Raw genomic sequence first — 25,058 nt, forward strand, 5'->3', positions numbered from 1 at the left:
AAGACTACAAACTGAATGTCAACTGCAACAGGAAAAGCTATGCTTTTCTCCTTGACTGATCAAAACATGTAAGTAAATTAAATATTATAAATGATTCGTTATTATATTTTTCCCAAATCTTTATTAAACCGTAAAAAATCAATTTCACAAAAATGCCAAGCTGAGTTATATTTATCTTCTGAAACTATAACTAATGTATGAAGGAGCAGTCACTGACTCACACCATCTGTATCTTCTACTTTGTGAAGGGCAGATGGTTGAAGAATGTGTCACTGTGTAACTTTGTTAACGGAGATTACCGACATTGAGGCAAAAGGAAAACGACATAGCAAATGCATTTTCAAAACCAAAAAATGTGCCAGGTTTCATCCATTTCAATAACACTTACTGGCACATGTAGTCAACAAGTTGTTCAAAAAAGGGCTTGCCCTTGTGCTCTTTGTAGAACTCTTCTGCCATTTCTCTGTCCAAACAAGTCTCCTTGATCTGTGAGATGACAAATCCAGCACCTTTGATTTCCTCCATGATTTCATCTGTTTCAGGAAAAAGAAACAAAATCAATATACTGGTAAGGAGGCAGTTTATAGCAAGACAAGTGGTGATAAGAGGTATGTGATATGGCAGCACTCAAACCTTTGCAGGGCCTTAATGGTCAAATGCATCTTGCTTTGTTTTCCGCTAGTGTAATATGAGTATTTATATAGTGGCAGGTGGCGACAGTGGTGGTATAAGCTTGTAATCTTAATGAATTCCATTAAACATACATTTTGAATATTTTTGCACGGCTCTAAATCAACTTAGTGAGAAAAGAATACAGATGTTCACACATTGCTCATTTGCTACCAAATCTCTATGAGATGATTCCTTCAAAGCAGAGTCAGAAGACTAACTCTAAGCACCATTTGTTGACAAGCGGCAAACCTAGTCTGATCCAGGCTGAGGCTATGACCACTGCTGTCATGTCATGGTAATAGGAATATGTTGAGCGCACGTACACCGGGGAGGTTTCATGGCGCTAGTTTGGTAGAAGTCCAGGTCCCTGAGAAAGAATTAGAAAGCCTGTCGAAAGAGCCATGTTTTTAAGAGACTTCTGAAGCCAAGATGATTGGTGGAGAGACGGATTTCAGATGCCAGGAAATTCCAAAAAGAGGGGGCCAAGGTTGAAAACCTGGCGCCACCGGTGCGCTTGAGTCTAAAAGGGGGGATAAGAAGAAGGTTTTTGTGTGCTGAGCGAAGGTTGCGTGTAGGAGCATATTTATTAATCATATTGTTAACAAATTTCGGGCTGTTATCGTTGAGTGATTTGAAAATGAAACATCCAATCTTGAAGGCACACCGCTGAGCAACCGGCAGCCAATGAAGTTGCTTCAAGAGGGGGGTGACGTGATGATGCCGAGGCAGATGAGTAATCAGACGCGCAACCTGGTTTTGTATCAACTGCAAACGTTTTGAGAGATAGAGAGGGATGCCAAAATATAAAGAGTTGGCGTAGTCGACATGTGACATGACCAAGGCAATGATCACCTGGATCCGAGCATCATGAGTGAGAAATTTACAGATCTTCTTTATTTTTCGAAGTTGAAAAAAACAGGTGGAGATCACAGAACTAATCTGAGGCTTCAGAGTAAGATCTTGACTGATGACCACCCCAAGGCTTTTAGCCGAGCTGGATGGGACAGGAGACTGACCCAGCTCTCCGGGACAGAAATGGGGTCCCCAGGGATTTTTATCAATACCACCAGTTAGAATTAGCTCCGTTTTGTCCAGATTAAGTTTCAGATGGTTCTCGTTCATCCATTGACTGATGAACAGCATGGTGGATTGAAAAGCATGGATCGACTCAGAAGAATTACTAATGGAAAAAATAAGTTGAAAATCATCTGCATAATTAAAAGTGCAGACTTTGCGCTCCTTCAGGGCTCGGACAAGTGGGAGAAGGTAAAGATTAAACAGAGGGAGGAGCCCTGGGGGACTCCGCAAGAAATTTTGACGCTAGGGGCAGTGAACTGAGCAGTGCGAACTGCCTGGGAGCGATTTTCCAGATAAGAGTTGATCCAGCTTAGGGCTGGACCCGAAATTCCAGCATCCCTGACACGGTTGACCAAAAGAGAGTGGTCAACCGTGTCAAAGGCAGCGGAGAGTCCAAGCAGGACGAGGGCCTGTGGAGAACCACTATCAGCCTCACTACGGAGGGTCCACTGTAAGGATAACTGCCTCGGTCGAATGTACCGGGCGAAAGCCTGCTTGGTGAAGATCAAGGAATTCTGATTTCTCCAAAAAGTCAGTGAGACAACCGGTGACATAAGCTTCCAATATCTTGGCCAAAAAGGGAAGAAGAGAGATGGGGCGGTAGTTGGTGAAGACTAGCGGGTCAGAACCCATCTTCTTCAAGAGGGGGACGACAATGGCCTCTTTAAAAGTAGCAGGAACGGTGCCTTGAAATAAAGATTCATTTAGGAGATTTAGAGCGGGTCCAGGAAAGGCAGTAAAAATTTCCTTCAGAATGCTAGGAGGGCAGCAGTCGGTGGGTGATCCAGATTTGACTTTGGAAAGAAGTTTAAGAAAGGTACGCTCACATATTATGGGGAAATGCGAGAGAGAGCTATTATTAGTGATGAGAGGGGGGCTAGGGGGCAGTCTTTGACTGACCGGGATACTGGACTTGATTTTTTTAATTTTATCGATAAAAAAGAGGTTTAAGGCATTACAAAAGGTTTGAGAAGGGGGGGGCCTACACAAGGTTCTTTCAGGGTTGGATAGCTCATCTACAATGTGAAAAGTCTCCTTCGAGCAGTTGGTGTCTGACAAAATTTTAGAAGAAAAATGTGCCGCTTTGGCTGTTGAAATAGATTTTTTATAGGTTTTCAAAAAGTTTAAATAGGACTGTTTGTCTTCAGATTTGTAATTGCCTCACCACTTTCTTTCCAGTTGTCTAAGGGCTTGTTTTTGGTGTTTTAATTCACTTGAAAACCTTTTTTGAGCATCATGGCGGCGGGGAGCGTGGATCTTCCTGAGGGGAGCAAACTTATCACTAGCGGCTGATAACCATTTAGTGAGCTGGGCGTCAGCCAGGTCAAGTAGGGGATTGCCAGGGGGAACATTTATGAGGGAATCAAGAAATAAAGATTTGTCAATCTTGTTCCAGTTTCTCCGAGTGCAACTAACTAAACTAGGGTTTTTATTCATGACATTATCTTGAATGGTAAAGTGGATTATATGGTGGCCAGACCAGGTACAGGGTGAGACTGAGACAGGAGACAAAGTGATGTTCACAGTCCAGACCAGGTTGAGAATATGTCCCTTAATATGAGTGGCCATGGGTACCTGTTGGGTTAGGTTTAGTTTGGAAAGTAGCTCTGTCAACTCAGCCGATTGGGGGCCATCGAGGGTGTCATTGGCCCAATAGTTGAAATCGCCAATCAGCATAACTCTCCCATAGTTCGTTACCAAATGGGCTATCTGTTCACCCAAAGAGTAGGGAAAGTGGGGCATCTTTGAGGAGTTCTATAAAGCAGGACACATACTAATGGCGCAGCACCAGATTCAAACTCAAATTTCATCACCAGGCTATCCACTAGGGGTAAATCAAGCGGGGTGAGAGTCTTGCAATTATAGTCGGGACGAGTGATTATAGCTACTCCTCCACCCACTTTCCCCTGGGGACGATTAGCCTGGGTGATGTGGTAATCAGAGGGTAATGCTGCAAGAATATCAGGAGATGACTCTTGAGAGAGCCAGGTTTCTGAAAGCAGAAGAAGGTCAGGCTGCTCACTTTTGAGCAACAAAAAAATATTCATCTGGTGTTTAACCAGTGAGCGAGTATTTAGATATATAACCAAAACCATGCGGGCATTATGGTCCTGGCCGTGTTGAATTGTGGGTGGGCTAATTATGTTGGCACCACAGATTTCAGGGAAGGTAGTCCTAGGTTCCAGGATTCCCTGCTCCAGGATGCTGGAATGTGTGAGGGGATTGAGCTTGAAATTGTCAGAGACTGTATGGAGTGCTAGCAGCTCGCTAAGAGTATAGCTGATTCCCCGAGCATAGTGACAGGCCCCAGGTCCCGGAATGGCGCGGACGGGCTTGCCTTTGGCGCGCCGCCGGCACGCCCACTGCGCGCGTCCGCTGTGCTCCCGCGCTGCGACCGGCATGAAGTAGCCGGTGGCAGCCTTGGCTCTGCCCCCCTTCGCGCTGATAGGCTGACTAGTGGGCGTGACAGCCAGCAGCAGCTGGGCCGGGAGAAAGCGTGCGGGTGAGAGAACCAATTTTAAAAAACAAATACAATTCTTTAAAAAAAATTAGCAGCAGAGAACAAACGAGCAGCTTCCAAAACTATTCTGAGCGTGCGAGGAGATCTTAGCCAAACTGCCACTCCTGCGCTGCGACCGGCGTGAAGTAGCCGGTGGCAGCCTTGGCTCCGCCCCTTCACACTGATAGGCTGACTAGTGGGCGTGACAGCCAGCAGCAGCTGGGCCGGGAGGAAGCGTGCGGGTGAGAGAACCAATTTTAAAAAACAAATACAATTCTTTTAAAAAAAATAGCAGCAGGGAACAAACGAGCAGCTTCCAAAACTATTCTGAGCGTGCGAGGAGATCTTAGCCAAACTTCCGCTCCCGCGCTGCGACCGGCATGAAGTAGCCGGTGGCAGCCTTGGCTCCGCCCCCCTTTGCGCTGATAGGCTGACTAGTGGGCGTGACAGCCAGCAGCAGCTGGGCCGGGAGACAGCGTGCGGGTGAGAGAACCAATTTTAAAAAACGAATACAATTCTTTTAAAAAAAATAGCAGCAGGGAACAAACGAGCAGCTTCCAAAACTATTCTGAGCGTGCGAGGAGATCTTAGCGAAACTTCCGCTCCCGCGCTGCGACCGGCATGAAGTAGCCGGTGGCAGCCTTGGCTCCGCCCCCCTTTGCGCTGATAGGCTGACTAGTGGGCGTGACAGCCAGCAGCAGCGGGGCCGGGAGACAGCGTGCGGGTGAGAGAACCAATTTTAAAAAACGAATACAATTCTTTAAAAAAAATTAGCAGCAGAGAACAAACGAGCAGCTTCCAAAACTATTCTGAGCGTGCGAGGAGATCTTAGCCAAACTGAATCTTCCATTGCAGCAAGCGGAGCCTTATTTTCCCAAGCAGTCTCCGCAGTTACCTTTTATTTTTCATTTTATTTATTATAATTTCTCAGTATTTCTAAAGTAGCAGAAGAAAAACACATGCAATAAAGCAGTGCCTTCAGTGCTACATTCCGAAGATTAATTTTATATAAATATAAATATATATATGTGTTCTGGGTCAAGATAAATCCTAAACAATTTTTAGAAGCTTAACATGTATATTTGTACTTAAAATATGTCTAGCATTACAAAAGAGATTTGCTTGGATTTGATCCACTATCACTGTCCATTTCCTTGCTTTTCTATCAGGGCGTTTCAGGTTAAGCGATTGTAGTATTGTGTATACACAATAAAGCCCACATTTTGGTCCTAGAACTTCCTGATCATTTAAGCTCTTTTACAGGGTGCATGATGTCATGTTGTTATAATCAGTTATTTTTTTCTGACTATAAATTTGAATCTGAAATTATTTAAAGAACAGACATTCCGGGATCTGAAATTTGCAAGAAAACGCCTCAAATGTAATGTCCAGCACGTATCTCAGTGGAACAACTGACACAAAATTGAAAGGAGCTGTTTTGTTAATGTTCAATGGCCTCATCAGGAAATAGGGCTGGCAAGCTGGGATTACACCGCTGTGGTATCTGCTTAGAAATTCGGGGAATTTTGCAGGAGCAGCTAATATCGAAAAGAATACGTAGGAATGTGTCAAGAGTATTTTTATATGTCCAAACTTTGCCACACATTTTTCCCGAATGTCTAACTCATATAAGGTCTGCTTTTACTACACCATCTCCTTCCCTCATCACTCACGTTAATATTGAGCCCAGCTATCTGGGACCAAAATTACCATGAAAAACCAAGTAGGGACCTGGTACATAGATCAACATCTCTTTGCCTGTTGATTACAATTGCCATATTAAGGATGATATTTTAAAATGTGTGCCCGAAAAAAGATTACTGAAGTGTAGCAATCTATGTGTAATACTAAAATCTCTTGGTGAAAACTATATCCCAGTTTCCCCCTCACACATTTATTAATCAAATCATTCTATTAAGTTTAATCAAGGTCTGGAACATCATATAGATTCATCAATGACTCCTGGCCAGATTCACTGTAGCTTAGGATAGTGCCAATGTAAGTGTGTGAGTGTGAACTCCCCCAGCCGCAAAACTTTGATTAGTGTCTCATTTTTTTAAATGGAGAAGAATACCAGTATTGTGGTAGTTTGGTCATGGCCTATTTCCACGAAGCACGTTTTGCTGATATGTGGGCTGGGCTCGGTGGTAGACATCCTCCCCTTACTTCCCTCCCTCCCTTCAGGACTCCAGCGTGCGGCTTCGTTTTCTGTCTGCATCTATCAGTCATGGACAACACTTCTGCCTCAGGCATGCTGCCAGTAGCACCCTGCATGTGGATGCATCTCAATCCAAGGGCCTAAATTGGCAGACTTTGAGATCAATTCACCTACATCTACACAATGCGAGATCTGCAGCCTTCTGAAGGTGTCGCTGCTTCTTCAGTGGTATGCGAGTGTGACCATGCCTTTTTGACATGGGGGTACGGAATAATGATGCAGTTTACCAGGGTTCAGAGGAGCGCAAAGAAACAAGTCTCCTACATTCCCCTACAAGCGCCCTCCCTCACACTTTTAAAGGGCAACCTTGATGAAAAGTTTTACTAACAGACTTCAATGTTAAGCACACATAACAACATTTTGGCAAAACACGTGGGCGAGGACGAACTGTCTTTACCACATACACGCAGACAGTAATAGAATTGTAAAATTGTCGGCAAAGAAACTCAGAATCATCATGTACGTTGCCAGCCTGGAACAACACAGATCTATTATGAACTGTGATATCACATTCAGTAGAAATGTAGCTATTTAAAAAAAAAAATTGAAACAGACTAGATTAGGCCTAGATTGAGGGGTGCTTCTTGCATTAATATATCCAGATGTTAAGAAGGAATTTGCTCAAGTCCTATAGCCAAGTCAAAGGAATGTAACAAATCTACTGATTTTCCTTTCAAATTCATAAAGAGCATAAGGACATTTTAACACCAATCAATTTCTAAAATGTATAATGGCTGCAAGTTATATTAAGCTTTTCCATTACCTAAGAGGCACTGCAGGGCTGCCTGCTTTCTGCTGGGCTGTTTGTGCTCTACCAGGATCCACTCATAAAAAGTTTCACATAACATTTGATCTTTTAAGTGCCCTGTTTCGGCAACTGCATGTTTTACATCTCAATACACAATTAGCAATTGCATCAATATAATCAATGGTACCGAAAGTCTAACATATTGCAGGTTTTATGGCCAAGGAAACTGACAACAATATTACAATTTTAGAGTTGACACTTCAGATTACTGTTTAAAGGAATAAATATTTAGCTATCAGGAGGCCGCAAACAGTAGGGGGCACTTCTATGTGCCCCCAAACTCGCTTTCTGACAGGCTTTCCATGTCGGAAAGCCCGGCATGGAAAGCCTGCCAGAAACCGAGCATCGTAATGCAGACGGCATAAAACGCAGTCCATATGGATTACGGGCCAGTCTCCGAATGACCCCATCAGAATCCAGCCAGAATGACTAGCCAGTTTCACTTCTGACAGCCTAAATTGTAATCAGGCGGTCGTATGTGAAACCAACAATTTCGGTCAGAAAGCCTCCAACTTATGGTTTGAGGCTTCCGAACAGAGATCGTAATCTGCAATTAAGTGTCTGATATGTGCCTCTCTACTATATATAACATTAACTGTAAGAATAGATGAGAAAGTATTATGATATCATGTTTGTAAAACCCGACCATAATGCCATCTGGTATATATCTTTTTTAAATTTGTTATAGCGATATCGGAATCCAAGATGAACTTTTCGCGGAATTAAGAGTTGGGAGTAAAATATCCTGGAAAGAATAACCAATGTGTAATCACAATTCCACATATTTTACAATGTTGTCTTGCATTGAATTCCCAGATTCTGTCCATTAAGACCATAGACTCTTGGAGTGTACTTCCCTTCGTGCAATTTATGCCTGTGATGTTGTTCAGTGTTTCTCTTCTCTTGGCCTGAGGTGCCAAATTGAACTTTAGTGTTCAAATATATTATATATAAGATGTGCTTAAATATTAGATTAGAAGTTTTATTCAATCTTTTCTTAAATTAAATGGTACATATAATATTCTTTAACATTTGATGGGCTATCACAGGATGCAAATAAATTGATGTTGAATACTTGATCCTCCATGCACATAATTTACAAGTTATCGTCCTCCCATTTTCTTTCACCAAACCCCTTACATAGGGCTTAACTTTATACCAAATTGCTGTAGGTCCACAATTTCCTTGATTATTTCTATATAGTTTTAAATCTTAGTCTAGAAATAAGACTTTTATGCCTCTTTGTTTAGAAACCCTTTATCAATTTTCAGTAATTCAGAGAAGCAGTATTTGTGTTACTACACTTAAAATAAACAGTATTACCTCAAACTTTAAATGGGAAATTGCTTGCCGAAAGTGTTTGCAAAACTATATCGGCATTTATTGTTGCAGAGTTAGCATTAGCTTTTAGCGCTTGCTAATGAACAAGCTTTTCCCATGCTACGATTTGGCACTGCAATGTGTTTGTAATGCAATAAAACACACTACTTTACATTAAGAAAAAAGTGTATAAAATATTCTAATTTGTTTGCTGCTCATTTGACTTGAATAATTAATAGTCCAAGTCTGTAAACAGTTTTCTGTCAAAGGTCCATCTCCAAAGCATATGCAGGGAAGACTTGTTTTTAGATAACATGATTTATAGTAGGAAATGATCCCTCAAATACATGGACCTGATAGATGCCCCTAGAATATAGTACAACACTATGGTGCCGATTCCGATCCGGGTCAGAAAGCACTCTGACGGAGCCGGATCCGGAGTGTTTTCCGACCGAGCGAGTACGATGTGGCCGTATGCTGCCAGACTCGGTTCGGTCGAACTCCCATAGAAGTCAATGGGAGCCGGACGTACGACGCATACATGGGCTCCCATTGACTGAATGGGTAAGTCTCGCGCAAGGGCGCCCCCTACAGTGGGTATGCGTCGGTGCCATCTGCACCGTACACGCCTGTGTTGGGGGGACCCTTGGGTCTCCACCTGTGTCCGAGTCGTAGGGCTACGGGTGACAAGGCGTCCGACGCGGACCCCCAAACGCAACCACCCGGACGATTTGCGAGCCGGACACTCCGGCTTGCACAGGCTGTCCGACGCGTGCATCGTACTGGCTTGGCGTCAATCGCATCCATTGCACACCACGGTTAGCTTACGACCAAGACGTACGGAGCGGTTCGGTCCTGGAAACGACTCGGTCGGTGAATTTCATGCAGTTCGCATCGTACTTGCTCGCTCGTACAGCTGTACGAGTCGGGAGGAAAACACGCGTACAGCTCGTAGTTTTTCCGGCTGGATCGCGTTCTGTACCCTTCCGAACCGGATCGGAATTGTCCCCTATGTATAGAAAGGGGAAAGTAACTCTAGATTATTGAACATGTTTACTGGAGAATACATTGAGTTGAGTATATAAAAGCTGGTCTTTCCAAGGCTCTAGGCATTCAAGTACATACATACACACTTGGACAACCACTCCCTATATATTCATTCACTGTTTTTGACATTCATTGCTTTATAAATACAAAGATAATTGTCATTTAGGGTTGCAATTAAAAAGTTGAATGGCACAATATCACTTTCTTGGTTCTTTGCTGTTCAAACCATATATTGGCACACCATGTTCACATGTGAATATTCACCACCTTGCATTGTACAATGTCAGTGGAGGAATTCCAGCAAATGATTCTTCTTGACTTTCATTATTCCTCATGATCAATGCTACTCGGGATAGAAACCTCCATAATTGGACATATCAAGTTGTTAATTATCTTGATCCATAAAGTATTTTCAAATTTAAAATGAGATATGTGTACTCTAAGACAATTACAGTTCCAGAAAAGCTTTTTAAAGAAATATGACATATTTAAGATAGGAATTATTACTTTTACATGGAGTATGGATCTAGTACTCTAGGTCCTTGCATCTACCTCCATCACAACTCATTAAGAATTGCAAAGCCAGCAGCAAGAAAAGAAAATGCTTCTAAGAAGGTGTTTCCACATATGATTTACCCAAATGTGAACACATCTAATATTCTCCTTGGTACACACCACACATCCCTGCATATCCTCCGATCTATCATTCGGGAATAGGCACTGATACCCATTCAAAGAAAAAGAAAATTGCGTTTTTTAATTTCATCCTCTCTTTCCTTTGCCAATTTTAGAGTTCAATGGAGTGCACCAGCAACTTCAACTGGTTAAAAACACTACTCCCTTTTCAACAATAATTCCCTCTGGGTAGACTACTTTAACATCTTCCACACAGATGCATCAAACCGAGACCATAAAAAATAAAAACACCCCAGACACTCCAAAACCATGCAGCAAAAATGATTTGAGGCCTCACACAGACCTAAAATGGCAACCTAGCTCTGAAAGTCTTTCATGAGTTACCTGTTGATGACAATTAATATTGCCTACTATTATGTACCAACTCAAAAACTCTGTAGTAAGAACATGGCCAACCACCCTTTTCAGAAATACCTTTTTGGATTACCTCTGTAATCCACAGTTCTAGAAACCAATGAAGAAACACATATCCAAAACTGTGCTTGCTGGCATTACAAAAATGCTCAAGTATTGTAATTCCTATCAGTCACGTTTTGCAAATGCTGTCAGGCAGTGCTCATGTCTAGCTATGTAACAGAAATACACTACACAAATAAATCCGTATGACTCTCTTAATGTTTAAGTGCCATTGTTACAGACCTTCAATTGATACATCTTCTCCCATAAAATCCTTTTAATTTTGTAAAATAAGCATCAAACAGCCTCACCTCTATGCTCCTCTAGTGCATCTGGTTTGATGGTAGCTAGAGTCTGTTCCACTGGGAAGAAAAATGCGAGCTCCTTCTCTGCTTCCTCTTTGCTAGAACTTCCATGAAGTTGATTGATCAGAGTGTCTTTTGGTGGAAACTTTGCTCTGAGGCTGTGGAAAGAAAAGTGGAGACATTTACTAAATGGCAAAATAAATGTGCAGTTGTATCATGATTTTGGTGTACTCCGGAGGCAATTTGCCCTTTCTGTTCCTAACAAGATTAACTCATGCCACAAATATCTAAATAAATGTGCTCTCTAGATAAAAGAACAAGGTAATTATCTTCAATAATGCTTCTTTTGAGGGATATGTAATCTTCCATGAAGATTACTCATCTGCTCAGTTTTACCCAGGCACCGTACTAGAGCCGGAAAATGTTTGCCCTGTCAAGATGATGAAAGAACAACTGGAAAAGCCACGGGTAGCCAATACTAGTGCGAGCCATTACCATACTCTCAGCAATGTGCTAAATTTCCTCACCTGTCGCTAATGAACTCATGCAAATAGCAACTAAAGAACATAAGAAGTACGGTCCTTTTAGAGTCCAGACAGTATAGATGCTCCTTTGCCCTAGACAGTACATGAAGAGAAAAAAAACCAAAGCCCAGATAGAAGGTAAATAACATGTTCTTCTAACGTATAATTCAGTAGAAATTATGGGCCTGATTACAATGTCGGGCGGACCACAGTCGGTGGTGGTCCTCCCGACAGACAGGCTATCGGTCTGATCACGCATTTCAATGGCGGCGGTTGGACCACAGAGGTCGGGGGGAAAGACCACTGCCTCTAACAGGATCCAAGATCCCATCGATGCGGCGGTCGAAATTGTATCCCTAACCTGGGGGCGGTGCCTCCGCAGGCACCACTGTAGGGATTACGATGTCCCTTTCTGATTGCCTTTTCATGGCGGTCTGACCGCCAAGAAAAGGCAGCTGGAAAAGGACTTTGAGGGCCTCAAACAGGGTCCCCATGCCCCCGTGGGCCACTACTAATTTGCCCTGGGGCCACATGTAGTGCCCCCTTACACATCCATGCACAGTGTGACAGGCACCACATGGTGCCTGGCAGACAGTGCATGGATGTGCACAAAGTGCTATTTTTCACTGTGGCTTGTAGTGCAGCCCTTTTCCTGAGCCGCAGTACCAGCCACATTGGTAAAAAAGCACTTTCCGACCACTACGACGGCGGTCATGTAGTAATTGGACAGTGGGACTGCCAACTGATTGTTGGGCGGTCTCCTGTCCGCTGCGATGGCGGTCGGTTAGATCATAAGAAGGGCCTATGAGTTGACAAAAGATAACACTTTCTGGAAAAAAGATAACCTTAAACATAATACAATCTTCTTTGGCAATGAGATGGAAAAGGCAGGTCCGTCCAAGCAAATAGTTTGTAGATTTTCTACAAACCTAGCTGAGCAAAAGGCAACAAGACTGAGTGCCGTAAACATCAACAAATTCAGTGATCATGATTCCAGAGGTACAAATCAGTGAAACAATCAGGAAGGCCAACATTTTATTGAAAACCCACTGCTTCAGTCAGACTCTTCAAAAATCTATTCACTAAAAGAATCTTAAAGGTAGAAGAACCCTTTGCAAGAGAACACACGAATGCGAAAATTGCTGCACAGTAACCATTTTGTGTGTCAACGAAAATCATCATAACCATGGAGACTGCAATTTTAAGAATTTCAAAATAGGGCAAGCAAAGACTGAAAGACTCCTAACAACACACTATTCGTAAATTGTGAGTCACATGAATGACTATAAAACCTTAGTATACGGCGTTGAGCTGCAAGAACTACTTCCAGGACCTCATCCGGCAGAGAGCCCTCTGATAAAGGTATTGCAATTGTAAGTCCATTTGTCTAGAACGTTAAGCCCTTTGGAAGGTACCGAAGCGAACTGTTGGATGGCAACCATGCTAAACCATAAGGCAGTGGCGTGATGGAAAGAAAGTTGTATTTGCAGTATGACCCAAGTGGAAAGCATTTTGATGCATGAGTGACCAGAGTGGTGCACTTATGTCATATTTCATGGCAATTTAAGTGCACAAAGGAATGAATTAACAGTTCGCACTAGTCAGCTGTTAAGAGTTTCTCTGCAGGCCCCCATGATATATCTTTTTGTATGTGCGTGCAAATGTGTGTGTGCGTGCGTGTGTGTGCCATATTTATCAACCAATGTACTGTAAAAGGTTGAATAGGTTAGAGTCAGCTATTCTCTGTGAACCTATGGGATTCACCATGAGGGTCTACATAAGAAGCCATCCCTAAATGCTAGCTGTTGCTGTTCTACTGGACCGTAGCTCTATTGTGTCTAGACTCGAGGATGTGAAGGAGCCAGAATGGGAACTGCAGGGATGGACGATGCTAAAATTCTCCAAGATGCCAGATGGTTGTATTCAGGTCATAGTGTTTGATATTGTACAGCACAGGGGTATAGATGGTTAATGGGTCTCTTTGTGCATTGGAAGCATGACCTCTTCGTTCTGTGTAGGATGTTTTAAAGGGTTGATAGATCTAGCTTTAAAGTAAAGATATGCCCTACTACTTCCCTGGTTACAAGTTCCCCTTCAAGTATAATCTAGCTAGGAGCTGTGTTTTGGTCTGCTATGGTTATAGTCTGCCAGTGCAGGTTTTCATATTGGGATTGCTCAGAGAGGTGTAATCCTAATCCAAGTCTTGTACTGATTGCATCTTAGAGTGTGGTGCTCAATTATAGTAGCTTCTGATGCTTTTCAGGAGTTGGTCTTGTTCTTCTGTTTGATTTGGAGCAATCTTGGGACTCTGGAATTCATTGATTCTGTATTCTTATTTTAGGAGGAGCCAGATGTATATCTTCTTTCTGAACTTCAGATGTTCTTGCACACTTTATATTTTACCTGGCAAGGAGTCCCAAAGATTTACTGCTTACACGGAGAATGCTATTTTTCTGTTGCTTTGTAAGTATGTGCACAAGGGTACAGAGTACATTTGTCCAGGTGGCTGTTTATTTCTTCTGGAAGCATGTGCCAGACTTTAGGTCCACTGGGTCTCTCCTGTGGCCCGCACTGATCTTTGTAGGTGTTCTTTTTCTGGTACGGTTTTGCGGCTGAGTTGGATTATGAATCTTGTCTCCACATAAAATTGCTTGGGCTGACTACCGCTGCAACATCAATCCAGTCCTGACATTAAACTAACATTTATGATGAAACTGTTGTTATCCTTCCATTTTTCTTACAGGAAGTGAAGTCATAAAACCAGTCAAATATGGTTTCCTTACAGATTAATCCAAGCTTCTAATCCCAAAGCAAGATTACCGCTTACTTTCTATGATGTAATTTCCTGTGAGAATCCTAAAAACACTACAAGACACTCATTCTGAAATATTTTATGCTGTGTTCATTGTCTCTTTTTCCAGTTCTTGAATTTGGAATCTGTTTTCAAGATTTTCTTGGCCTCTTCTGACCTGTTTTTTCAGTGCAGTCTAGCACTATGCTTTCCCTCACAACTACTCGCCTTCTGGCTTTTCCTCTGTTTTTGACCTTTTGTGGAGACAATTTTCCCTTACGCGATTCTGTTAATGTATGTGATAACATGGCTACAGGAAGAAGCCACCATTTCTTTCAGCTTTCAGAAAAAGAAAAGAAGGAGAAGGAGTGATAATTACGTTAGCCTTTGACATCCTTCAATTTTTTTTTCTTGTAAGTGGGACTAATTAGATGAGGTGCTAGTTTCTTCTGTGCACATCTGCAAATTTAGCTTGCATGTACCAAGGACCTTTCCCTTAAGTCACTGCGTATTGACCATGGTTTCATAGCCACAGCGGAGTGTCATAATGGTCAGGATCTCTGTCTTTCTCCTAAGTAGCCAGGCTAGCTATCTGCCCGGTCGGTCACCCTCTCGGTGTACTCTCTGCCTGTATTCCCATCTTGTAAACCTATCTAGTCTGTCCCATGTATCCTCCAGATGTCTTTTAATATGAACCATGGAGACAGCTATATATGGGCTCTCTTCATCCATCTGCTGGGCCTCCGTTAATTGTTTCTCAAGGTCCCCCAGTTCAGCCTGCATCTGTCTACGCAGACCGCTTATCCTGCTCAAACATTCCCCCCGTTTAGCAGTTTTGAGTGCCTTTCACTCCGTGCCCCTTTTCGTTATGGTGCCCCAGATACTCACTAGATATCTGGAATTTTTTCACCAATGGCTATCTAAATGGTGTATCCAGCAACGCCTCCATCTGCAATCACCAAAGTCTCTCATCAGATTGCATCAGGGCAATGCTCTACTCCAGTTGAATGGGGGAGTGGTCAGATAGGAACCTACCCAAGTCGATGTCAATTGTATCCAAGGCATGATCTAAGCGGCTATAAGTATTATGTGTGGCCAAATAATAGGAATATTCCCGCCCTGTTGGATAGCGCTCTCTTCATACATCTACATATTGCAAATTATTCATAATATCAGTTAAAGTGTCCACCATACCTAGTTGACTCGTACCCCTGGGTGGCCGTCTATCCATAACTGGGTATAGGACACAATTGAAGTCTCCCACCAACAACAGTCGCTCCACCATACCACCCATCAGGAGTGTCTGCATCTTGGAGAAGAACTAGAAGTGAGGATGAGGCCTAATGGCTATTTCGGTCGACCTCAAATCTGGGGAACCGGGTTCAAGTCTCGGCAAGGACATGCAACATCCTGTGATTCTGGGCCAATCACTTAATCTCCGTGCCTAACAAAAATTAATGTGTCCTCATGTAACGCAACTGGTGCTCGTGTAAAGTGCTTTGATACCTTTGGGTCAAGTTCCGCTTGATAAAACTCAGTTAAAAAAAACTCCCTGTCATCAGTATTGGGGGCGTAGGTATTCAGAATTGTTATATCCACCCCATCCAATAACCCCTGCACCTGTACATATCTACGCTGTGTGTCCGCATCTGAATAAAGCAGGCTGAAGTGACCCCAAGGAGCCACCCAAATAGGTGGAGAAAGTGGATGAATGCAACTGCCCCCACTATTTCTGCCGTAACTTAATCGATTCAGGCTCCATGAGATAGGTCACCTGAAGACAGGTGATGGCTACATTTGTGCGTCCTAAATAGGAGTATACTCTATATGTTTTTACATAGGTTCCAAGCCCTCATACATTCCATCTAATTATTTTATAGTCTCGTACTATGTGAGTGTCTAGAGTGCCTGCACTGCACACTCCACCCTGCACTCTCATAAGTACCAGCAATGCATGACATATCAAGTCCTGTACCATAATCAATCCAACTGTGAAACTCGTCCTCTCCATCCTAACCGGACAATCTGATAACAATCAAGAACAACAACATCATGATCGCCCTCCATCTTGTGACTAATAGACACGAGGATCCTCCCCCACTACCCTTCGGTGATCAAACTGATTGGTATGCTGGTCCTAAGAGTGAAACCCAATCCTTGCTTAGGGATGTAGTCTAAAGCTTGTACAATGCGGAAACGAGTTATGTCAGCGTTTTCTAGCACCCCCTTAAGGGACGGCAGCCGGGGTCTGTGCAGGTAAAAGCGGTGGCCGCGTGCGTGGGGAATTTCGAGGGACGATGCCGAGGGAAAATTAATAATTTATTTAATTTTCCCTCTGCATCGTCCCTCAAGACCCCCCCACATGGCCCAACCGCCCCATCGCTGTTACCTGCACGGACCGCGACTGAGGGACGGTGGTCCCGCCGGGTCTAGTCCCAGCTGCCCTAATAGTGGCATATTGTAAAGAAAAGACCCTGTAGGAGCCAAAATGCAACAGCAGCACTCTCAAAGAAAAACATTCCACTTCCAAGTATCTGAGATGCGGTGTATATTCCCCAGGTCCGGGCAGGCGAAGCTCACCCATCCCCCAATGTACTTACATACAAATGAGTCAATACAGTGGTATCAACAAATGGCAGCATACTGTCTCAGCTACTCTGTATGGTAATGTCCTTCCCTGTTCCACTATTCTGGGTACTAGCCGAGCTGACGTCATCCATCAACACATCTTCAAGCGTGTCATCTTCCTGAACCTCTCTGAGAGTCTGGTGCGTCGCCGATCGATGACTGTCCTTGTGAAACACGTCATGGGGCCGTATCTCAGTGCCCCCTTCGCCTGCTCCGATCAGTCCTCAATGAACCGTGATCCTCAGGCAGTATTTTATCCCATTGCTCAAGCCATGCCCAACTATCCTCTGAGCGTTCAAAGAATTTGGTCTTCCCCTGGGCAACTACAAGGAGCCGTGCCAGGAACAATAGCATATAGGAAAGACTAAATAGTCCAGAGCTGCCATTTGACTTCCACAAATCAGATCCGCTGTTTTTGCACCTTACGGGTGTAATCTGGGAAGATTGATATATAGTATGATTGTCATATTTCAGCTCCTCTGCGGTTCGAGCTGCCTAAAGAATTCCATCCCAGTTGCAAAGGTTGAGGATTCGTGTAATCAGGGCCCTGGGGAGGGGGGGGGGCACCAGCTGAGGTCAAGCCATCAACGCCCGGTGCACACATTCCACTGCAAATGTGTGAGTCAAACTCTAAGGCAGAAGGGTATTGTGGATCCAGTCCTCTAGGAATGATTCTGCAGAGTCTCCATCCACTCTTTCTGGAAATCCCACCAATCGGATGTTGTTACGGCAGGACCGACCTTCTCTGTCTCCCGCTCTGTTTTACAACACCTGTGCCACAGCGGTCAATTTTGCAACCTTTTCTTTCAGTGTGGCAACATCTTGGTTCAGGCCACCAATCTTTTGTTCTGTGATGGTTACTCTCTCTGATACTTTCGCAGGTCTGCCCGTAGTAGACCCACCTCTATGGCCTCTGTGTCTCTCTTCTCTTACAAGGCATCAAGTGAGCCCTGTTTGGCCTCCATCAGGACTGCTCTTGACGGCTCTTTCTCTGCATCCTGAGCATGTGAGCCCATCTGCCGTGTACTGCGCCGTGGCAGGCCTTGCGGTTGTATATATTGTGTCACTGTGTTGCTCTGTTGGCCCCTAGCTGGCCTGTCCTTCCCCATAGTCAATTCACAACAGAGCCAGGAGCAGCCACAGAGTACTCATGCACCCAGCAGGCCTTCAGGCATCCCCGCCCCAGGCGACTCCACAATCTCCAGAGCACTGCACAATCCCACCGCGGTCGTCTCTAGGCAACCTTCTTGGACTTCACATTTAGCACTTCTTGGCCCACATCTCCCGTGCCAGTCCCACTTCAGGGAAGGACCTGCAGCTCAGGCGCAAGTGTCACAACACAACAGAAGATTGACTCTAACACGTCTATACCAAGAGGTCAGGTCATCCATATCCTTCCACAGTGTAGGACATCAGGCATCAGCTCAGGAGCAAAGCACTCAATATTGTCCCCCGATAGATAGCACGATTCATCAAAGGTTCAAGTCAAGCATTGCGTGCATTAGGTCGTACACTACCCGCAGTAAACTCTGTGGCACAGGCTATGTCCCTACTCCCACAAAAGGCAACAGCACAGTCAATAAGTTCACAAAGCTACGTAATGCTTCCAAAAAAATGCTGTCTAAGAGCTGCCCCCACTTGTATTCCTCTTGCCAGCAATGTTTATGCACAATGATCTCCTTGCCCCAAGGGTGAAATCAGGCAAAGGTCCGGACCATAAGCAAAGTTTAAATAAACCCTTCCAAGCATTCAGCGAGGGGGCCCACTAAGCATCAAATGAAAGTGCTCCAAATCCAGTAACCAGTCGTGGCATTTCTCATTATTGCTCCACAGTACAATGTATTACTAGTGAGCATTGCTGAGAGCCCTCTGCAAGTCAGTGCCCTGTCCCAGGTACCTCTGTCATTACCGCAAAGCTCCAGGGCATCATCCCCTATTTATAGGCCTGCACAGGGGCCAGGGTGCTCCCGCCGTCCACTACTCACATACAAGGGCAGCCCAGAGCACATCCACCAATTTTCTGGGGGCGGGGTAAGAAAGGTTTGGCGCTGCATGGCCGATGCTCACCTCCCCACAGCCCAGGCTGCACCACCACAAGCCCTCAGCATCTCCGCACTCACCAAAGAGCAATGCCTGATCACTTCCCCAGCCACCTCTGGTACAGTGCTCTGCAAAGGGGGGGTAGGGAGGAAGGCTTTAGGAAGGCAGCACTTGGCATCGTCCCCACAATTCACCGGTCACGGCCTCCTCCTACTCCCGACACTGCTGCATCATCATTCCCCGGGGGCAGCTCTTGCTGTGTATCAGTTCTCAGTAACAGCAACACAGGTCCAAACCTAGAATTTAAGGAGTGCAGATCACATCAGTAGGGCCCAGGAGACCACTGGACACACTCAGGTCACAGCATACGGCTCCCACAGGCAAGATCTTGTAGGATTATACACTGGGACGGCAGAGTTTGGACTTAGTGCATTTGAGAAGCCATCTTGCCAAGCCACGCTCCCCTCCTTTGAAAAGAATATTTGATGTTAAGTGGGAGGATGCCATGCTAAAGTTAAGCCTGGATGTATCCACTTCATGCATGAGTATCTGCCATGAAGACGGTCTGAGGGCTGTAAACATTTCCTGGGAGCGAAACCGCTCACGTTTTTTAGCCACAGTGAAATGTTAATGAAAATGACTGAATAGTGTCTCGCAAGAAATATCTTCCTGTTCAATAGTGAACTGTTCCAGCAACAGAGGGGAACAGTGATGGGTACCTACTTTACCACCAGCTATGTTAATTTGCATATGAGCTGGTGGGAGGAGAAGGTACTCAATAGTTCTTATATGAAAGAATGGTCTACAAATATTTTGTTATGGGTCAGGGATATTGATGACCTTTTTGTATTCTTGAAAGGAGATGAAGCAGCAGTTAATGTTTTCTAGACAGGATTAATAGCAACAACTTAAATTTTGACATTTCCCAGCCAAATGAGCAGTTCACAGCTTGACTTCCTGGAAGTGAGGAGATTAGATCATGATTCAAAACTGATGAAACTGTGCATAGAAAACCAACAGCTGGGAATAGCATGTTGAATGCGAGAAATTTTCATCCTATGACATTAAAAAATAGCATTCCTTATGGGGAACTTATGCATGCCAGAAGAATATGTAGCAAACAAGAGAGTTTTGAAAGTACACAGGATGAGATGTTATCCAGACTGAAGGCAAGAAGCTATTCAGAGTTCCTTTTTAAGGTGAAGAAGAAAGAGAAGAGGTATGCAGGTTTATAACATATTATCAAAGTCAACATGAAAAATTGAGAAGTGCATTAAACAAGCACTGGCACTTTATCAGGAATGATCCAGTTGTAAGTAAGACGTTGAGAAAGAGACAACAGAATAGCTTTAGAAAGGCTACATCCATAAGAGATTTGTTAGTTAAAAGTGAAATTACGTTGAAGAAGGAACAGTGGTTAAAACCGAGAAACAGTTTTATGAAATGTGAAAAGTGCAGGGCCTGTGCTAATGGAATGAATGTTACATAGATTGTCAACCCTTTCAATAGGAGGATTAAGATAAAAACTGCTCTTTATTATAATACAGAATCTGTGGAACATGTTTTGTTCTGCTCATGCCCTAAGACCTATGTGGGCAGCACTATGCTGCCTGTGAATAAACTAATTATTCACCTTCTCAGGGCAAAAAAGAACAAAGATGAAAATTACCCAGTAGCTCACCGTTTCCAATAATTTCATGGGGGTGGGGAGGGCACTGTAGACTTAAACACAGTGTGATTGAAGGTTTTAATGTTTTTTTTGTCTACATATTTTTGAAGTGTTGATTAGGCCCCCCCTCCCCAGCCTAGTTAGGGCTCTTGGAGAAACCGTCTCACGAGGCAGTGCATATGTAAGGGGAGGAGGGTGCGTGGCCACCCTCCCGAGCCGTATTTGTCCCCGGGAACCCTATCACCTGGGGTCCAATGTATTTAATAAGGCATGGGGGCATGCTGCCTCCCTCACTTAGCCTTAAGAAAGCACTGGGGAACCCATCCCCAGGGCATCAAGTAATTTAAAGGGAAGGGGGGGCACATTCCTGAGCACTTGCTGAGTCCCAGGGAGCTCACCCCTGGGACACAGCGGCTTCCCTGCTCACTAGGGCAGAGAAACATGTGTTTGCTTCAGTCATGTGGGAGTATTTTCAAATCTTCCGCCAAAAAGGAGCAAACACAAAGTCTGCTTCCAGGGGACGAGAGCTTTAAAAATACTCCTGGGTGCTGGGAGCAGGCTTGAGATCGGTTTCCCTGACCCCACTTGTGCGGGCAGGGAAACAGAATAACAGATTGCTCCCACCTGAAGGAAGCAGCATTAATGGCTTTGCCCTCCGGGAAGCAATGCTGGCTTCCGCACAATGCAGGGAGCCTGCTGGGGCCACTGGGGCTCCCTGCGGCACCCAAAGTAATAGGCTTGGCAAGGGGGCTACACAGCCCCTTTTCTTGAAATAAAAGCAGGTTGGGGTATGGGGTCCCCAGGGCCTAATGAGGTTTGGGGAGGGGAGCTTCACAGCCCCTCCCCTTAAAGAGAATAAGGCTCAGGGGGTGAGTCTGCATGCCTCCTCACCTTTTTAATTGGCTTCGGAGCGGGCCTTGCAGGGCACCCCCTTTCCTTTAAAAAACAAATTAACTGTTTAACAGATTAACTCACTGATAATATCACTGATGACATCATCCAAGCTTCTTTTCCACACATTGCTCTATAAACAGGTATGGCATTAGAGCTATGGAAGTTTAAGAGCAAAATAGCTCAGAATAATAAGAAGCATCATTTCTGCTATCAAACATACAACCCCCATAGGTGAACCAAGCTTGCGCTATGTGCACATGGGTAACTGAGTTCATGTTGACTATGAACCACAGATAAAAGGGTAAACTGTACTGCACAAAGCTTTCTATCTGTATGCAGCTGTACAGGAAAAACCAAGTTCCTCCAGATACTCAAGCCCTAACTCCCTTCATTTCCGGGGCATGGAGGACGGCAGCAGCAGCACGTCAGAGGCATCGGAAAGGGTGAACCTCCCCTCCCACCCCCAAAGGAGCAACAAACAACTCCTTCAAAAGTTATAAGCAAAGTGTGCTACTGTAACGCACATCAGAATTTGAGCGATCGACCACACTGATGAAGAGAGCTAAGTGATGTCACTTACTCAGCACGAGTGACCTAAAACGTTAGCCTCTTCTCAATCTGGTCCTGATGAAGGTCTATCGACCCGTCAGGGCAAACCAGGGCCAAAAAATGTCACCCTACCATGACCTAACATCAGGTGCGGTGGATCATTAACACATCCAGGTGTTCGTGCACCCAATACATTTTATTAACATAACATAACATCCACCCCAGTACCACCCACCATTTTTAACATTGCCCCTTCCCTGTCAAATAAAAGACTGGACAAAGGAACTGATGCAATTTTAACCTCACTCTAATCACACCTGTCTAAAAACCAGTCGATCTGCCTCCAAGTGGAGGACCACAGATCACTTGGAGAACGGAACACTCAAGTGACAAAAGACCCAATGATGAAGCTATTCACAAAACCGACAGAGCGCAGAATCAACATATGCCGCACCCTGAGTTAACTGTGAATGAGGGTCTCCAGGACAAGAATCGGAAGACCCTGGGAAGGCATGACATGTGATTCATTCTCCTCAGATTTTGACTATAAGCCTATGGAAGCTGAATGAATCTCTGCTTCTCCCTCCTTTTTTTTTAAATTATACTGACATAACTAATGCCCCACTACAGACAGTCTTCACCTGTAAATAACCCCTCACAGTCACTGAACCTACAGTGAGAAATGAAGTGGATATGAGGAGAAAATTGGGCACTGTTAACACTGTTTACTCTCTGGAGAGAGTTTACTCTGTACCACACTGTTTGCAGACAATGAAACCCTCATGATAAATACACCACAGAGTATCTACTAGGAACAGTGCACACTCTATGGAAAACGTGTCTAAAGAGTGCCAATTCACTTAAAATAACTAAGGGCCAGATGTACGAGCATTTTATTTTGCGCCTCGCAATTTGTGACTAATAGCGAGTCGCAAATTGCGAGGCGCAAAATAAAATCTACAACAGTTTGTTTAACACTGTTTGCGATTCCCAATGGGGTCGCAAATTGTGAGGCTCATTAATATTAATGAGCCTCTCGCAATTTGCGAGCCCATTGGGAATGACAGGCCCTCCCAGGGTTGGGGGCCTGCTGGGTTCAGCCGGCCACCATGTCTGGGACTGCTTTGAAATAAAGCATTTTTTGTATGCAGCCCGTTTTCCTTAAAGGAAAACGGGATGCATTTAAAAAAAAAAAATGAAACATTTACGTTTCATTTTTTAAGGGCAGGCAGTGGTCCCTGGGACCACTGCCTGCCCTTAGAAAATATTTCCGCATGCATTTGCAAAGGGGAAGGGGTCCCCTGGAGAACCCTTCACATTTGCGAATGCATTACCACCTACTTGAAGTAGGTGGTTATTGCAAGTGTTTTGCGACCGCAATTGCGGTTGCAAAACATTAGTACATGGTTTTGAGAATTGCTATTTGGAATAGAATGCCCATTCCAAATAGCGAAAACTGGCTTTGTACATGGCTCATGATGTTTTTGCATGCGCAAACAGGTTCGCAAACCCGTTTGTGCATGCAAAAACGGATCGTACATCTGGCCCCAATTTCTGAAGGTGCTAAGCCATTATATTGTGATGAAAACTATACAGATAAACTTCTGACTTAAAACAAGCACATGTACATAGGTTAGTACCTGGTGCACAGAGTCTTCTATGTTAAGTAGAAATTGTCATGCTCAGACGACTCTGTCTAAGAACTCAAGGCCGCTTACAATACTTATGTTTTACATAGAATATTTGCCCTTTTTTCTGCAGAGCTAAAAAATGTGTGTGGAACACGTTGCCAACTATCACCTACACACAGAGTTACTCTTCAGTACAAATATTTATAAAGTGTTCAATACCTCTACACACCTGTGATGCATTAGGAGCATATGCATTTTGTAAACACTTACACCCATTAGCTAGACACAGGCTGTACAAAATTAGGTAGAAAGTAGCATCGTAGTTACCTGCCACTATGTAAACTATAAAACAAACTAATGCAATCATTGGATGATGTGATTCGTGATGTCATTTGAGATGTCATGAATGATGTCATAAATGATGTCATAGAACATGCCATGAGTGATGTAATATATGTATTAATAAGCAGTGCATTGTGGGGGTGCAACTTATAGTTAGCTCTGCTAACTATAACTAGTGAATTTCTGTGGTTATTTGAGTTCATAACGTTAATGTTGTCACTGACATATTCACCTAACTATTCACCTAACTATAACATTACTTTAAACAAATATATATCATATGATCAAGGCAGGGATCTGCCGAAACGTGTCACGGCGGTAAAGTTCTGGTGTGAATAAACAAAAATTGCACAGATTTTGGGTCTACTCTCGTTCTTATGTTCCCGCGGAGAGGAGTTGAGAAAACAAGGCACTTATATATATATATATATATATATATATTTCTCCCTTTCTGAATCTACCAAAAAGCTGCTGATGCTCTTTAAGCAGGTGCCAACCTCCGTGAGGCCGTGGGGGTGGACTCATGCGACAATAGGCACTCGCGAGCGCTCTTCAAAAGTCATCATCCACATAGCCTCAAATACCCTATGGGGAGCGTTTGCATATTACAAATAATCGCTCGAGGGAGGTAGCCTATGTAGCAGTGAAGACTAAAATGCTGGATAGGTTTAAAGTAAGAGGATATTCACAATCAGTCCTTGACAATGCCAAGTAGAAAGTTAAAAAATGGCCATGCCATGAAGTTTTGGCAGATATAAAGAGGAAATTAGAAAAGAGGCAAGTTAGAATGATTACGGGATTCTCTGCAGATTCTTCCCAGACCTATAGTATTCGCAAGATAAATTGGCAGATATTGCAAGCTGATAACTTTTTGGGGGCAAGATTGCCACCCAACCACTAGTGACATATTGAAGGACCACCTCTCTAAAGGACTATTTAGTTCACAGTCAT

General features: G+C 43.9%; 1 protein-coding gene across 3 annotated transcripts in view; it reads right to left on the bottom strand.

The window, feature by feature from the left end:
• The window catches only part of NME9 (NME/NM23 family member 9), a 592,734-nt gene that overhangs the window by 178,646 nt on the left and 389,030 nt on the right, over nucleotides 1–25,058 (bottom strand). For all 3 annotated transcript variants that reach the window (XM_085648664.1, XM_085648665.1, XM_085648663.1), the window contains 2 exons: nucleotides 11,046–11,197; nucleotides 389–533 (listed from right to left, as the gene is read on the bottom strand). In XM_085648664.1, coding sequence (XP_085504790.1) covers nucleotides 389–533; nucleotides 11,046–11,197 — 297 coding nt within the window. The remainder of the gene's footprint in view (nucleotides 1–388; nucleotides 534–11,045; nucleotides 11,198–25,058) is intronic.

The sequence above is a fragment of the Triturus cristatus genome, chromosome 3_2, assembly GCF_964204655.1.
Source record: "Triturus cristatus chromosome 3_2, aTriCri1.1, whole genome shotgun sequence".
Lineage (NCBI taxonomy): Eukaryota > Metazoa > Chordata > Amphibia > Caudata > Salamandridae > Triturus > Triturus cristatus.